The sequence below is a fragment of the Salmo salar genome, chromosome ssa01, assembly GCF_905237065.1.
Source record: "Salmo salar chromosome ssa01, Ssal_v3.1, whole genome shotgun sequence".
NCBI classification, from domain to species: Eukaryota; Metazoa; Chordata; class Actinopteri; order Salmoniformes; family Salmonidae; genus Salmo; species Salmo salar.
Genome location: NC_059442.1, coordinates 10,043,888 through 10,061,154, shown reverse-complemented (window position 1 = coordinate 10,061,154; position 17,267 = coordinate 10,043,888). Strand labels below are relative to the sequence as shown.

At 44.7% G+C, this 17,267-nt stretch overlaps 1 protein-coding gene and 1 non-coding gene across 2 annotated transcripts in view; one reads left to right on the top strand and one right to left on the bottom strand.

Annotated features, from left to right (window-relative positions):
* Nucleotides 1–14,624, top strand: part of mdga2a (MAM domain containing glycosylphosphatidylinositol anchor 2a) — a 206,916-nt gene extending 192,292 nt beyond the window's left edge. Inside the window, exons 14-17 of the mRNA XM_014210233.2 lie at nt 6,545–6,709; nt 11,222–11,352; nt 11,830–11,929; nt 12,837–14,624. Of these exons, the coding sequence (XP_014065708.2) occupies nt 6,545–6,709; nt 11,222–11,352; nt 11,830–11,929; nt 12,837–12,925 (485 nt within the window). The 3' untranslated portion in view covers nt 12,926–14,624. The remainder of the gene's footprint in view (nt 1–6,544; nt 6,710–11,221; nt 11,353–11,829; nt 11,930–12,836) is intronic.
* Nucleotides 9,739–9,795, bottom strand: LOC123726802 (U7 small nuclear RNA). Its single transcript, XR_006758950.1, has one exon. It is a non-coding gene; the product is annotated as a U7 small nuclear RNA (small nuclear RNA).
* Nucleotides 14,625–17,267: the final 2,643 nt, after the last annotated feature.

Genomic DNA, 17,267 nt, shown 5'->3' with positions numbered 1-17,267 from the left:
CTCCTCTCTGTCTGTCACTCACTCCCTGCGTGCAGCTCGCTCTGCATGCGCTCTGCTCATGGCGGCTCTGTGAGTATCCATAGCAAAGGCTCCGCTTAGGCTGCTCTCCTCAATGAAGAGACAAAGAGAGAGCTGTTAGCTACGTTTAGTCACTAAACTCAGACAAAACTCAAGGAACATTATTATTTATGTTAAATAATCTCTCCTGTATTGTATTTAATGAGTTTGAAGTACTTCTGAAACCATTTTATGATCTTAGTCAGATATGACTGTACTGCAGCAGCAGAGCACATGCAAAATGTTAGTGATCAATTTAGTGATACCTCAGCCCTTCTCGTTCCCTAGTTATTGATGTTAAAAAAACAGGCCTTACTCACTGGTGTACAATGATGAGATGACGTATCAGGAGGTCCAACTATAGTAAATAGTCATATCGCTAAATCAAGTTGCTGATTATTTGCATAACGTTGGTACTTTCTCAACTCTGGTCGCCAAATCTATAGTTGTCAAATTAATGAATTTCTACTTGTGTCTCCTTCCATTGAAAATGACTGATTTCTAGTTGTTAGGTCACAATTAGAATCGTTTGTCAGTGATGGCCTGACAGAAAAACATAGAATAATTGTTGTTTGACACTGAAATTACAAAAGGACAGCCTCAGTCTGTTGCTTTAGCCAGGCCAGTATACATGGGTGTTTATGTGGAAAACATTTCAAGGACATTTATGCAACTGCATTGATGAATGGAAACCATGTTTTAAATGTACTTCCTATTGTCTCCATGTTACCTACAGTACTGAAAACCATGCATACCATGCTATGGGATGTGAAACATGGGATGCTTTCCCGAATAGAATCAATAGATCTCTTTCTTAATACAGTATTTTCACAAAGCAACACAGAAGTCAACATAAAGAGTACAATACAATGTAACTCTGAGAAGGCCACTTCTGGGAAGTGTTCATGGTTCTTGCTTTGTACAGTGTTGCCATGGTGAGGGGGGAGGGTGGTTCTGATAGATTGTTTCTGGTGGTGAGCCTCCAGCAGGACCGGGAGGTCAAGGACAGTGTTCAGGTTTTGTTAAATCGTCATATACACATGATCTACGTAAGCACACAGTGCAATGAAATGCTGACTTACAGGTTTACCTCTCAACAATGCAACAACAATAAGTGAATAAAAGAGGAATAAAAAGCTCAATGAATGAAAAAAGGATCAAAATTCAGCAAAACATATAATGCAAGAAGGCACACAAACGGATTGAAGTGCTGAAGGCTAGTAAATACAGCCAGTTTAGCTGAAGGCTAGTAAATACAGCCAGTCTAGCTGAAGGCTAGTAAATACAGCCAGTCTAGCTGAAGGCTAGTAAATACTGCCAGTTTAGCTGAAGGCTAGTAAATACAGCCAGTCTAGCTGAAGGCTAGTAAATACAGCCAGTTTAGCTGAAGGCTCGTAAATACAGCCAGTCTAGCTGAAGGCTAGTAAATACAGCCAGTTTAGCTGAAGGGTAGTAAATACAGCCAGTCTAGCTGAAGGCTAGTAAATACAGCCAGTTTAGCTGAAGGCTAGTAAATACAGCCAGTTTAGCTGAAGGGTAGTAAATACAGCCAGTCTAGCTGAAGGCTAGTAAATACAGCCAGTTTAGCTGAAGGCTAATAAATACAGCCAGTCTAGCTGAAGGCTAGTAAATACAGCCAGTCTAGCTGAAGGCTAGTAAATACAGCCAGTCTAGCTGAAGGCTAGTAAATACAGCCAGTTTAGCTGAAGGCTAGTAAATACAGCCAGTCTAGCTGAAGGCTAGTAAATACAGCCAGTTTAGCTGAAGGGTAGTAAATACAGCCAGTCTAGCTGAAGGGTAGTAAATACAGCCAGTCTAGCTGAAGGCTAGTAAATATAGCCAGTTTAGCTGAAGGCTAGTAAATACAGCCAGTCTAGCAGAAGGCTAGTAAATATAGCCAGTTTAGCTGAAGGCTAGTAAATACAGCCAGTTTAGCTGAAGGCTGGGAATTATGGGGAGGTGGGCGGTCAGGCTGTGTGTCCACCGCGGACAGTAGTCTCAGAGCTATGTATCTACACTACTGGTCAAAAGTTTTGGAACGGCTACTCATTCAAGGGTTTTTCTTAATTTTTTTACTATTTTCTACATTGTATAATAATAGTGAAAACATCAAAACTATGAAATAACACATGGAATCATGTAGTAACCAAAAAAGTGTTAAACAAATCAAAATATATTTTGTATTTGAGATTCTTCAAATAGCCACCCTTTGCCTTAATGACAGCTTTGCACACTCCTGGCATTCACTCAACCAGCTTCATGAGGAATGCTTTACCAACAGTCTTGAAGGAGTTCCCACATATGCTGAGCACTTGTTGGCAGCTTTTCCTTCACTCTGTGGTACAACTCATCCCAAACCATTTCAATTGGGTTGAGATCGGTTGACTGTGGAGGCCAGGTCATCTGATGCAGCACTCCATCACTCTCCTTCTTGGTCAAATAGGCTTTCACAGCCTGGAGGTTTGTTGGGTCATTGTCCTATTGAAAAACAAATGATAGTCCCACTAAGCCCAAACCAGATGAGATGGCGGATTGCTGCAGAATGCTGTGGTAGCCATGCTGGTTAAGTGTGCCTTGAATTCTAAATAAATCACCGACAGTGTCACCAGAAAATCACCATCACACCTCATCTTCCTCCTCCTCCTCATCCTCCGCCCCATCGCCTCCTCCGCCCCATCTCCTCCTCCGCCCCATCTCATCCTCCACCCCATCTCATCCTCCTCCTCCGCCCCATCTCCTCCTCCTCCGCCCCATCTCCTCCTCCGCCCCATCTCATCCTCCTCCTCCGCCCCATCTCCTCCTCCTCCTCTGCCCCACCTCCTCCTCCTCCTCCGCCCCATCTTCTCCTCCGCCCCATCTTTTCCTCCTCCTCCGCCCCATCTCCCCGCCCCATCTCCTCCTCCTCCTCCTCCGCCCCATCTCCTCCTCCTCTTCCGCCCCATCTCATCCTCCTCCTCCGCCCCATCTTTTCCTCCTCCTCCGCCCCATCTCCTCCGCCCCATCTCCTCCCCCTCCTCCTCCTCCTCCGCCCCATCTCCTCCTCCTCTTCCGCCCCATCTCATCCTCCTCCTCCTCCGCCCCATCTCCTCCTCCTCCTCCGCCCCATCTCCTCCGCCCCATCTCCTCCTCCTCCTCCTCCGCCCCATCTCTTCCTCCACCACATCTCCTCCTCCTCCACCCCATCTCCTTTTCCTAATTTATTCCTCCTCAACCTCCACCTCATCTCCTCCTCTGCCCAATCTCTTCCTCCTCCTCCTCCGCCCCAGCTCCTCCTCCGCCCCATCGCCTCCTCCTCCTCCCCATCTCGTCCTCCTCCTCCACCCCATCTCCTCTTCCTCATCTTATTCCTCCTCCTCCTCAACCTCCACCTCATCACCTCCTCCACCCAATCTCCTCCTCCGTCCCATCTGATCCTCCTCCTCCTCTGCCCCATCTCCTCCTCATCATCTTCCTCCTTCTCAACCTTCGCCCGATCTCCTTGGCCCCATCGCCTCCTCTGCCCCATCTCATCCTCCTCCTCCTCCGCCCCCTCTCTTCCTCCTCCTCCGCCCCATCTTGTCCTCCAACTCCTCCACCCCATCTGATCCTCCTCCTCCATCTCCGCCCCATCTCCTTCGCCCCATTGCCTCCTCCGCCCCATCTCATCCTCCTCCTCCACCTCGACCCCATCGCCTCCTCCTCTGCCCCATCTACTCCTCCTCCTCCACCCCATCTCCTCCTCCCCTGCTCCTTCTCCTCCTCCTCCTCCTCCGCCCTCATCTCCCCCCTCATCATCTTATTCCTCCTCCTCCATCTCCGCCCCATCTCCTTCGCCCCATTGCCTCCTCCGCCCCATCTTGTCCTCCTCCTCCTCCGCCCAATCTCATCCTCCTCCTCCACCTCGACCCCATCGCCTCCTTCTCTGCCCCATCTACTCCTCCTCCTCGCCTCCTCTTCTCCTCCTCCTCCTCCGCTCCTTCTCCTCCTCATCTCCTCCTCCTCCTCTGCTCCTTCTCCTCCTCCTCCGCCCTCATCTCCTCCTCCTCCACCCTCATCTCCTCCTCCTCTCTGCTCTGTGTCTCTATGGGGTGTAGTAGCCATGATGGACATCTGCAGCGCTGCAGGGATGGCTGTGACATTTCCTTTAGAGAGCGGGCAGCATTATGAAATATGAGTGTCTGTCACTACCTGCCCATCGACGTATGCCTTAAGGGAACTAGCAGTAACCATTCCCCCAAAGTACAATCTTCCGCAATGCGATCCACTCGTTAAATGCCAAAAGCCCCAGCCGTTAAAATAAACCAATTAATCGGGGATACCTTTGTTTAAGTGTTTTAGGGCATGTTATGATGGATTATGTCAGAAATAATGCATTGCTTTTAATTATCCAAGGCATTACGATGAAACACGCGGCTCACAGTTTCCCAACATTCCTTGCTTTTTAAAAAATATGATTGGTATCCACGAAGAAGGCTTGTATTATGGATTGCACTGTATACAAGGTCAGACAGAGAATTGCAGTGCAGAAACCTTTCCTGATACCAGAACAGTTTATGGCCTGCTAACGGCAGTGCCTAAGCTACAAACTTGGAGCAGTTATTATAGAGACATGAACTCTGCCGTTTGGTTTAGAATTCTGATGTTCTCTCCATTGCAGTGGAACACCAGCACATCCGACCTGGGTTGAAATAGTATTTGTTGTCATTCAAATACTTTTATCTTTAGCTGTGCTTGCCTGGCGCAATGAAACCAATAATCCAAAAAAGTGCAAAGCCAGCCCTTCTGGCATTCGAGACAGACTTAATGAAATGATCAACGTATTTGAAAGTAGATAAATATTAATGGAACCCAGATCGGAATCACAATACCATGACAGAGAGGGTTACCATGGCAGGACAGAGAGGGTTACCATGGCAGGACAGAGAGGGTTACCATGGCAGGACAGAGAGGGTTACCATGGCAGGACAGAGAAGGTTACCATGGCAGGACAGAGAGGGTTACCATGGCAGGACAGAGAGGGTTACCATGGCAGGACAGAGAGGGTTACCATGGCAGGACAGAGAGGGTTACCATGGCAGGACAGAGAAGGTTACCGTGGCAGGACAGAGAGGGTTACCATGGCAGGACAGAGAGGGTTACCATGGCAGGACAGAGAGGGTTACCATGGCAGGACAGAGAGGGTTACCATGGCAGGACAGAGAAGGTTACCATGGCAGGACAGAGAGGGTTACCATGGCAGGACAGAGAAGGTTACCATGGCAGGACAGAGAGGGTTACCATGGCAGGACAGAGAGGGTTACCATGGCAGGACAGAGAAGGTTACCATGGCAGTACAGAGAGGGTTACCATGGCAGGACAGAGAGGGTTACCATGGCAGGACAGAGAGGGTTACCATGGCAGGACAGAGAAGGTTACCATGGCAGGACAGAGAGGGTTACCATGGCAGGACAGAGAAGGTTACCATGGCAGGACAGAGAGGGTTACCATGGCAGGACAGAGAAGGTTACCATGGCAGGACAGAGAGGGTTACCATGGCAGGACAGAGAAGGTTACCATGGCAGGACAGAGAGGGTTACCATGGCAGGACAGAGAAGGTTACCATGGCAGGACAGAGAAGGTTACCATGGCAGGACAGAGAGGGTTACCATGGCAGGACAGAGAGGGTTACCATGGCAGGACAGAGAGGGTTACCATGGCAGGACAGAGAGGGTTACCATGGCAGGACAGAGAGGGTTACCATGGCAGGACAGAGAGGGTTACCATGGCAGGACAGAGAAGGTTACCATGGCAGGACAGAGAAGGTTACCATGGCAGGACAGAGAGGGTTACCATGGCAGGACAGAGAAGGTTACCGTGGCAGGACAGAGAAGGTTACCGTGGCAGGACAGAGAAGGTTACCGTGGCAGGACAGAGAGGGTTACCATGGCAGGACAGAGAGGGTTACCATGGCAGGACAGAGAAGGTTACCATGGCAGGACAGAGAGGGTTACCATGGCAGGACAGAGAGGGTTACCATGGCAGGACAGAGAGGGTTACCATGGCAGGACAGAGAAGGTTACCATGGCAGGACAGAGAGGGTTACCATGGCAGGACAGAGAAGGTTACCATGGCAGGACAGAGAGGGTTACCATGGCAGGACAGAGAGAGTAACCATGGCAGGACAGAGAGGGTTACCATGGCAGGACAGAGAAGGTTACCATGGCAGGACAGAGAAGGTTACCGTGGCAGGACAGAGAAGGTTACCGTGGCAGGACAGAGAGGGTTACCATGGCAGGACAGAGAGGGTTACCATGGCAGGACAGAGAAGGTTACCGTGGCAGGACAGAGAAGGTTACCGTGGCAGGACAGAGAAGGTTACCATGGCAGGACAGAGAAGGTTACCATGGCAGGACAGAGAAGGTTACTTTTGGGGGTTTTACATACATTATGTTGTGTTGTTCGGTCAGTGTCATTGTTTTACCATCATACAGGTTTCTACTTTGATTGTCATTGTTTCACCATCATACAGGTTTCTACATGTATATCGAGACGTCTCGACCACGCCTGGAGGGAGAAAAGGCTCGACTGTTGACCCCCACTTTCAACGTCGCCCCCAAAAGCCCTTATGGGACTGTGACATCCTCTCCAACCTACTGCTTTGGTTTCTACTACCATATGTATGGGAAACACATAGGTAAGATGCCTGGGTGCCAGCACACATGGCATGTATGGTATAAGGATGAATGCAAATGGTGCGCTGTAGCTCTTTTATCAGGCCAATCTATTTCAGCTTAGAGGGAGTGTGTTTGACTTCTTAAGTACATACCTGCTAACTTTCAATCAGAATCCACTTGCAAGCGTATCAAATCAAATGGTATTAGTCACATGCGCCGAGTACAACAGGTGTAGACCTTACTGTGAAATGCTTACTTACGAGCCCCTAACCAACAATGCAGTTTAAAAAAATACGGATAAGAATAAGAAATGAAAGTAACAAATAGTTAAAGAGCAGCAGTAAAATAACAATAGCGAGACTATATACAGGGGGTACCGGTGCAGAGTCAATGTGCGAGGGCAGCGGTTAGTTGAGGTAATATGAACATGTAGGTGTAGGAGTTATTAAAGTGACTATGCATAGATGATAACAACAGAGAGTAGCAGCGGCGTAAAGGGGGGGGGACAATGCAAATAGTCTGGTTAGCTATTTGACTAGATGTTCAGGAGTCTAATGTCTTATGGCTTGGGGGTAGAAGCTGTTTAGAAGCCTCTTGCAACCTACAGTAGACTTGGCGCTCTGGTACCGCTTGCCGTCCGGTAGCAGAGAGAACAGTCTATGACTAGGGTGGCTGGACTCTTAGACCATTTTTAGGGCTTTCCTCTGTCACCGCCTGGTATAGAGGTCCTGGATGGCAGGAAGCTGGCCCCAGTGATGTACTGGGCCATTCGCACTACTCTCTGTAGTGCCTTGCGGTCGGAGGCCGAGCAGTTGCCATACCAGGCAGTGATGCAACCAGTCAGGATGCTCTCGATGGTGCAGCTGTAGAACCTTTTGAGGATCTGAGGACCCATGCCAGATCTTTTCAGTCTCCTGAGAGGAATAGGTTTTGTTGTGCCCTCTTCACACCTGTCTTGGTGTGCTTGGACCATATTAGTTTGTTGGTGATGTGGACACCAAGGAACTTGAATCTCTCAACCTGCTCCACTGCAGCCCCGTCGATGAGAATGGGGGGGTGCTCTCAGTCCTCTTTTTTCTGTAGTCCACAATCATCTCCTTTGTCTTGATCACGTTGAAGGAGAGGTTGTTGTCTTGGCACCACACGGCCAGGTCTCTGACCTCCTCCCTATAGGCTGTATCGTTGTTGTCGGTGATCAGGCCTACTACTGTTGTGTCATCTACAAACTTAATAATGGTGTTGGAGTCGTGCCTGGCCATGCAGTCATGAGTGAACAGGGAGTATAGGAGGGGACTGAGCACGCACCCCTGAGGGGCCCCTGTGTTGAGGATCAGCATGGCGGATGTGTTGTTACCTACCCTTACCGCCTGGGGGCGGCTCGTCAGGAAGTCCAGGATCCAGTTGCAGAGGGAGGTGTTTAGCTTTGAGGGCACTATGGTGTTGAACGCTGAGCTGTAGTCAATGAATAGCATTCTCACCTAGGTGTTATTTTTGTCTAGGTGGGAAAGGGAAGTTTGGAGTGCAATAGAGATTGCATCATCTGTGGATCTGTTGGGGCGGTATGCAAATTGGTGTGGGTCTATGGTTTCTAGGATAATGGTGTTGATATGAGCCATGACAAACCTTTCAAAGCACTTCATGGCTACAGATGTGAGTGCTACAGGTCGGTAGTCATTTAGGCAGGTTTCCTTAGTGTCTGCTTAAAACATGTAGGTATTACAGACTCGGACAGGGAGAGATTGTAAATGTCAGTGAAGACACTTGCCAGTTGGTCAGCGCATGCTCGCAGTACACATCCTGGTAATCCGTCTGGCCCTGCGGCCTTGTGAATGTTGACCTGTTAAAGGTCTTACTCACATCGGCTGCGGAGAGCGTGATCACACAGTCTTCCGGAACAGCTGGTGCTCTCATGCATGTTTCAGTGTTATTTGCCTCGAAGCGAGCATAAAAGTAGTTTAGCTCGTCTGGTAGGCTCGTGTCACTGGGCAGCTCTCGGCTGTGTTTCCCTCACCTATCCCCCACTTCCCTGTTCGCTACCTCCCTGATGATTAGATAAAAGTGTTTGCTTACCACTCAAGTGTACTCACACCTTTCTTTTTTAATTTGACAACCACTCAATAACACTGCAATGCCAGAATATCCGAAGCCCCCTGGGCGTTGGTGAAAAATGGAAATTGAGCACACTATTTCAGAGCTTTTACGACCATTCTATTTGAGAATTAATAACTTTGTCCTCCGTCAGATTCTTTTCGGGCTCCCCTGAAGGTTGTCGTCTCACACCCCTGCTCTCCTGTTGGCGCAGTGTCTTAATCAGACAGACAGTTGCACTTGAGCGATGGGTGTGACCCCTGACCTGCAAGACACGCTTGTAACCACAATTTTCTGCTCCACAAAGCTGTTGCGATTCTGAATAGGACGTGTCAACCTAATCCATTCAGGTCTCAATGGGCCCTCTCTCTCTCTCTGCTCTCTCAGCCTCAGCAACCAGCAGCCAGAGCCAGAAAGGGCTGACGGCTTGTGTCCTAACCTGTCTGTTTCCTTTCACTGGTTTCTGTTAGAGAAAGAAAGGTAACCTGCATTCAGAGCCTTTTTTGGATTCTGTGCAGAATGTGAGTGAGTAGGTGGGTGGAGAGACTGAGTTCTCATTTGAAGTAGAGGGCATTTTTGCAGGAGTCTGTTGTTGGTGTCATTGGATCATCCAGTAAGATCCACTTAAGGCTCCCATCACAGGGAAGTGGCATGTTGTAGCATGTCTAGTTTGGCCTCTACATTTTTGCGGACTTTACTGTAGTATTCACTGTAGCGTTTTTGCAGACGTGAGTGTAGTATACTTTAGTATTTACTGTAGTGTTTTTGGAGACATGACTGTACTATACTATAGTATTTATTGTAGTGTTTATACAGACATTACTGTAGTATAGTATAGTAGTTACTGTCATGTTTTTGCAGACATGACTGTAGTATACTATAGTATTTACTATAGTTTTTTGCAGAGATTACTGTAGTATTTACTATAGTGTTTTTGTTAGATTATCTTTCACATAGAGCTGGGGGCTTTCTCTTTGAGGAAACCTACTGGAGAAATATAAAAAGAGCACAAGTTCCATAAGCTGTATGGAACATAGCTGTATGTGGATAATACTGCTGTATTTACTAAAGTATTATACAATATACTATACAATTTTTTTTTACAGAGTTTGTCTGGAGGCCGGAAAATAATTATAATAATTTGCACACTGCATATTGACCACAACTAAGCCCAAAATGAAAGCCCAACAATCATTTCATACCTGAGACACAATCACATATGTCTTCTCTCTTGTGTGGGAATACTCAGGAACAGATTTCCTAAAGTAAACACATTCTTTGCTGAATTCTTTTATTGTTTTTTACCAAAATCTAAAATCACCCCCAAAATGTTTGTGTAGTGTATTCTACAGTTTACTACAACATTCTATTGTAAGCACAGGCGATTGAGGGATGCTACAGTGTGGAGTATAGTATTCAACAGTATTTTTAACCCAGACGATTGAGGGATGCTACAGTGTGGAGTATAGTATTCTACAGTATTTTTAACCTATAGATGATCGAGGGATACTACAGTGTGGAGTATAGTATTCTACAGTATTTTTAACCTATAGATGATCGAGGGATGCTACAGTGTGGAGTATAGTATTCTACAGTATTTTTAACCTATAGATGATGGAGGGATACTACAGTGTGGAGTATAGTATTCTACAGTATTTTTAACCTATAGATGATCGAGGGATACTACAGTGTGGAGTATAGTATTCTACAGTATCAACCGGGTGGTTTTAACCCTGATAGCTGATTGGCTGAAAGCCGTGGTATGTCAGGGCTAGGACAAAAACATTTATTTGTATTGCTCTAATTACATTGGTAACCAGTTTATAATAGCAATAAGGCACATAAGGGGTTTGTGGTATATTGCCAATATACTAAGTCAAAGGACTCTACAGTATACTACAGTTTACTACAGTTTACTACAGAATTCCATAGAATCAGGGGCTTTCTATAGAGTACTACTATAGAGTACTTCTATAGAGTACTGTAGTATTCTATAATAAACTGTAGTATTTTTTTATGTGGGTCTACACATCAGAGCACACTATTTGGCATCACCTTGTTTGCTCTGAAAAGAAACATACAAGATTTGACTTCCATGATCATCCCTTGACAAGTGTATTATTTTGTCAAATGAATCCATTGTGATACATTCCACTCTTTCAGTAAAAGCCACCACTCAATAAGGGGAGGTTAATGTGTAGACCCCTTGAATCATTTAGTATTTGCAGTAATGAGCTGTTATGTGTTTTTTTATCAGGTCAATTATTAATAATTAAATAAGTATAATCAATAAATAAGGAGATGAGCTGCCATGATGAGGCCATAGATGATATCAGACTTGGGCTCAAATTGTACTTGAAATCTTTCACAATACTTAAGCTGTGCTTGATTGAGCTTCCCTGGCACAATGTTGTCCATAAAGGGCTTGATGTTTTCTCCTCTAGGAGCGTTAAATGCTTACTTACGACAGAAGGGCCAGTCGGGCGCAGACAGTTCCGTGTGGACCCTGGTCGGGAACCAAGGGGACCGATGGAAGCAAGCCAAAGTCAACATTCACCCAACAGCCTCTTTCCAGGTGGGTACAACTCTATGGGAGGAGCAGTGGGTCACCAATGCAGAACTACGGTGGCCCTAAGGTGCAAAACTGCCTTCATATGTGCTTCCTCTCTTATGCCGATGTCTTATATAAACATTTGTCTTATATATTTTGCTATATGCTTCACAGAATGAGTCATTATTTGTATTAAAATTGTATTTAACCTTTATTTAACTAGGCAAGTCAGTTAAGAACAAATTCTTATTTACAATGACAGCCTACCCCGGCCAAACTCTAACGATGCTGGGCCAATTGCGCGCTGCCCTATGGGACTCCCAATCACATCCGGTTGTGATACAGCCTAGAATCGAACCAGGGTCTGTAGTTACACCTCTGGCACTGAGACGCGGTGCCTTAGACCGCTGTACCACTCGGGAGCCCATTTGTAGCAGGAAGACATTTAAGCAGTTGGTTTTAACATGTTTTGTCTCTGTCCCGCTTATCCTGTTTTGATAGTTGGTTCTGGAAGGAATTCGGGGGCCTGGGATAGAAGGGGATATCGCCATAGATGATGTCACCATTGAGGAAGGAGAATGTAAAGACCCTCCACACAACAGTAAGTGCTTTTTTGGGAAGGGGGGGGCATGACCTATACATCATTCAGAACCAATCAATCAGGAAGAGGCAAGCCTTATAACGTACGTTTATATCATTCCTCTTAAGGAACTATAAATCAAGGACTGAATCAGGTATTGTTAGCTCTTTGAAAAACAGGTTTACTCGCCAAGAGTATATGCCACTGTATTTTTGTTTCAGGCATCATCAGTGAAAATACAATTTAGAGGTTATGAACAAACATCTGCTTCGAAAATATTATGCATGCCAGAAAATTGTACTGTCTGACTGGCCTAAAAATAACTATATTTTGTGCAATAGCTAATTTTCATTCCCTCATTACTTACATTACTTAAATTGGTAATGCCTTTTAAAATTATGTTAAATCTCCTCCCAAATGGTAGATATCAGCGTCTTACACTAAAATATTAGGCTTTAGATGCTCTGTCGCTTGTACACTGGAGACTGTCGGCTGGGTCTCTTTACTGATTAACAAGATTCAGTACAAATACTACTAATGGGAATGTTTTTAAGAACCTCTTAACTGAATTTTCTCATATAGTACTTGATGTATTTCGGCAATAAGTATAACGCATGCTTGTTGCTGAGCTGACACTGAATTATTGTGAGTCTACATTGAGAGAAATCACAATGCATCTATATACCAGAGGAGACTCCTCCAGAGAAGAAGAGTACGGTCCTCCTCAGAACAACTAAAAACAATCACATGTATTCTGAAGTCTTCCTTAAATCAAACACGGAATTGTACGTTACCCACATGTCATCCCATTAGCTCAATTAAATCGTTTTGAAATGATTTTCATACATCATCCTTATCTACATCGCCAACTTTATCTCTTTCTTTCTCTACTTTCTCCTTCTATCTTTATCTTTCTCTATCCCTATAGATCTGAGATCACTGTCTCCTCCCACCGCGCACCATATATGGCAGTTCTTGGTCACACTGACCCTGGTGTTTGTGGGTCATCAGAGGTGACCCCTCTCTCTCAGGAGGAGCAACCTGATGCCGGCCCCACCCCTGTGGAAGAATCTGCAGACTTTGACTGTCTAAACTCCCAAAACTACCAAAGATTCACTCCTCTTCAGTCTTCAGGAGAGCAGCAGCAGTCCAGCGCTGGTCCAGGGTGGAGCATGCAGGAAACAAAAAAAACTCAGTCAATCTTGTTTTGTTTTTTTCTGAAATATGCACAGAGAGCATTCCGAGGTCAGGACTCCAGGGTCAGGATGGAGAGCCGGGTTCTCCATAGTAGACGCTCCAGTAGTAGGGGCTACACCTAATTTTTTCCCCCCCAAGGTGAAGCCAGTCGAAGCAGAGTGTGGGTACCATCATTGTGTATATTGGCTCAAGGATCGGAACGGAATGGTACATTTCTGTAAAGCACAAGGACACATGATGTGGTCCCATTTTTTTCTTTCCATTTTCAATATGTTATTTGTTTGCTGCTTGTCAAGGCCAAGGAATAACTATAATTCATTGCTTAATGAGATGGGTGTTGAAGAGGTTGATTTTATGTTAAGAGTATAAATGTACGAAATTCGCTCAATAACCCACATTGACCCGAAGCTATTTTCTCATGAATATGTTAGAGACTGCTATTCCTCTTTGTGTTGTCACTTTAACCCCTTTTAAAACTCAGAGGCTGCCTAGGGTCGGATTCATCAAAATATGTATAAACAAACACGTGCATACCTTCTACCCAGAGGCTAAACTTCGACTGCTTAGTGCATTATATGCATATCTTCAAGTTAATTCATCACAATTATTCCTCTGGGGTTTTTTTGGGTTTTGAGGTTGCTTAAAATGTTGGTTTCATTAAAAAGTGCATACACTGGTTACTCTACTATGTAGTGGCTGAACTATGGTGCGCCTGGTGTAATCAACCTCTGGACATCTGCACTCCTCCTCACAGCCAACAATTAGATCCTTTTGACCTACCGTAGAGGCTTCTCTGTGTCCCAGATGCCCTTAACTTCTACAATGTGATTTAATGAACAGTGACATGAAATATCTCTCTTTCATTATCTAAACGGGATTGATGAGGATTTTTAAAGCTAAAGTGGTCTAGCTTGTATTAACAATGGTAATTGCAATCCAACCATTTGTATGAAAGGTTAGCATCTCTTTTATTTCAGTTTCTATTACCTAGCTTCTCCTTTCACCTCCTGACCAATCTAATTGGTAAGGTCACATGTAGTGCTTAAAGACCAGGACCCGGTTTCCCAAAAGCATCTTAAGGCTAAATTCAGCCTTAGAAACGTCTTAAGAGCATGGTTAAATCTCTGAGCTGTTTCCCAAAACCATCGTTCTTAACGTTGCACTTGAAAATGTTTGAAATCGGACACCTGCCTCGGACCACTCGTAGAACATGTGCGTCGTTAGATGCTTTTTTTGCCCTCCTGCATCACTCTATAATCAGAAAATCTCTGCTAAACATAGAATCACATGGTTATCTGCATCACTCTATAATCAGAAAATCTCTGCTAAACATAGAATCACATGGTTATCTGCATCACTCTATAATCAGAAAATCTCTGCTAAACATAGAATCACATGGTTATCTGCATCACTCTATAATCAGAAAATCTCTGCTAAACATAGAATCACATGGTTATCTGCGCCGATAAAGTTAGATAAAGTTGACTACAAATACAAAGTTGGCAATGTCTTTTCAATTGATACAAACAATTTCAAGATGCTTGAAATTAAAACCGAGGTGACTGCATTCAAATATAAATACAGTAGGCTATACGTCTATTTCAATCACATTGAAATACTATATATTTCATGTTCAATCAATTGAGTTCTATTTTGCTGCTTGTAGGCTACTGTCTATTTGGTCTCAACATATTTCATGATGTGTAGCCTAACATGTGGCATGATGTGCTAAATCTTATTATAGGGTAAGCATTAGAACAAGCTGCCTCAATATTTGAAGCCATAGGTGCTAATATCTTTCTAGGAGCTGATCCATCATCAGTATTGATGAATATTTCTAATGTTAAGGTAAGATTTGAATGGGGGAAACTGATCTGAGAGCAGTGCTGCCTTTCATTCTATTCTATCCTATCAGTGTTGACACATGTCTGTCTCAACGACGCACTAACATGCTGACCAGACCGGACACGTCGCGTGCGCGAGTGTTGCAAAGTAAATTTAGAAATCCATGTTATTCAATTGTTGCACCCACAATGCTTGCGCGCGCCAACGAGCATCTGCATTGCCAAGGGCTAAAATAGAAGTCATTCCTATTTCTGACGCAGATCGCGCTGCAAGTCCTGCCTCTCTCATCTCCTCATTGGTTTATAGAAGCAGATACCCACGTGCCATCTCCTCATTGGTTATACCCACGTGGATGATTGAAAGATGAACTGTTTTGCTGGTCGTTGTGGTAATACTATGAAAGTGTAGATGCCGATCACCATATAAGTTAAAGTATGAAAAAGCCTGGAAGGAGGGGAGATGACTAGAAACGATGCGGTTGTGTGGATTAATTGTCGGAGTAGAGGACCTTGTGCATTTCAGGTAAAATAACAACTCAATGTTTATATCCCAGGACAAATTAGCAAGCAAGTGCAAGCTAGCTAGCTAAATTGCCATACATGTTTAATGCTTTTCGACCTGTCCCCAAATTAATGTCATTGGTTCAGAGTTTGTTTTGATATTTTAACCTGCGTGTCGTGATCGCGTTTGGTGTGGGGGGACAAAATACTTTTCTGCACGATGGCGCACGCGCGCAGCCGGTTTGGGTTCCGTGTTAGCGAACGTTCTCTCTGCATGGTGTTTTGGGAACGCATGTTACATCTTCTACCGTTGCAGGAAAGATGCATTGTTAAAACACTCTTAAGCCAAAATTACATCGCTATCAGGAAACTGGGCCCATGTGCATTGTCTTTACCAGTCAACTTTTTAAGTGTTTCCCAAACAAGCACCTAGAGAGAACATTCGCTAAGTGCGCCATGTGTCGAGACTGACAGGATCGAAGGTAATGCACCGCTGCTCTCAGATCAGTTTTCACCATTCAAATCTTACCTTAACGTTATAATTATTCCACAATACTGATGATGGATCAGCTCATAGAGAAATATTAGCTTTGTTATAACACTCAAATCATCCTCTCCTAACTTACCTTACTTTAAGGACAAGTGGTCATCAGGTAGACTAGCGGTTAAGACCGAAAGGTCACTGTTTCCAATCACCGAGCTGACTAGGTGAAAAGAATCTGTCGATTATGCCTTGAGTAAGGCACTTAACCCTAGTAAGTCACTCTGGAAAAGAGTGTCTGCTAAATGTCAAGAAAGAATTAGAAAAAAAAAATACTGGAGGAAATGCAAGCTCATTTTATTTTATTTCATGTTATAGTAGTTTCTCTCTTGCAACTGCCAAGATTAACATCCGTTTTCAATACAATAAGTCATTGTCCTGACCTTTGATTTCAGCATGGCTTCATAAAGCACATAAAAATATGTACTACAAAAAAAGAAAAACCTTGAATGTCAATGCTATCTTTCTCTCCCTGCATGAGTTGTACTCATTGATCATGATACTGTGCCCATGCATGCTTGTGGCAGTCTTCGGAAGGTTACTTTATGAACAGCTGTTTTTGCATCTTTTGGGCCTATCTCAACAGCTAGTCCTCTCGGGATAAGATAAGACGCTGCTGTGTGCCATAAAATCAAGTGCCTTCAGACTTAGTGGAAGATTACATGAATGGAAAAACCAACATTGGCTAGTTTACCATCCAAGCATTTGCCCCTTAGGCACATTTTATATAGAAAGAATCAATCATGCTGTAATCTGCAGCTAACTCTAGAATCAAGGGTCAACTCTGCATGTGGTGGCACAGTGTCAAATTATGGATATCTACACAGCTCTCTTTATTTTGACCTAGGAGAATGACTTACTGCCCTTGACAGTCTAGGCTTTTGGAGTGGGACTTGTGCTCAAGCAGAGAAAGGATGGTGGCCAAGCTTTGTCAGAGTGACTGAGCGAGAACGGGGAGCTCTTAGAAATAAGCAATGGGCTCTGACAAAACAATCGACTTGCAGGGAGGGAAACTTTTGAAGTCTACCAATTCATTTCAGCTGGACCCGCTGAGAAAGACAATATTGCGACTTCGTCCAAGGACTGTGAAAGGAAGACTTTTCAGGTGTGACTCTTATGGCTGATAATGGCCTTGGCTTACCTGGGTGTCTGTCAGTCCATTAGATCAGGTTGTGTGGTTCTCACAGACCTATTTTAGTACTCAAATGAGAGTGTAACTCTACTTTTACAGAAACTGTAAAGACCTTGGAACTACCTGAGACCATGAGTTACCTTA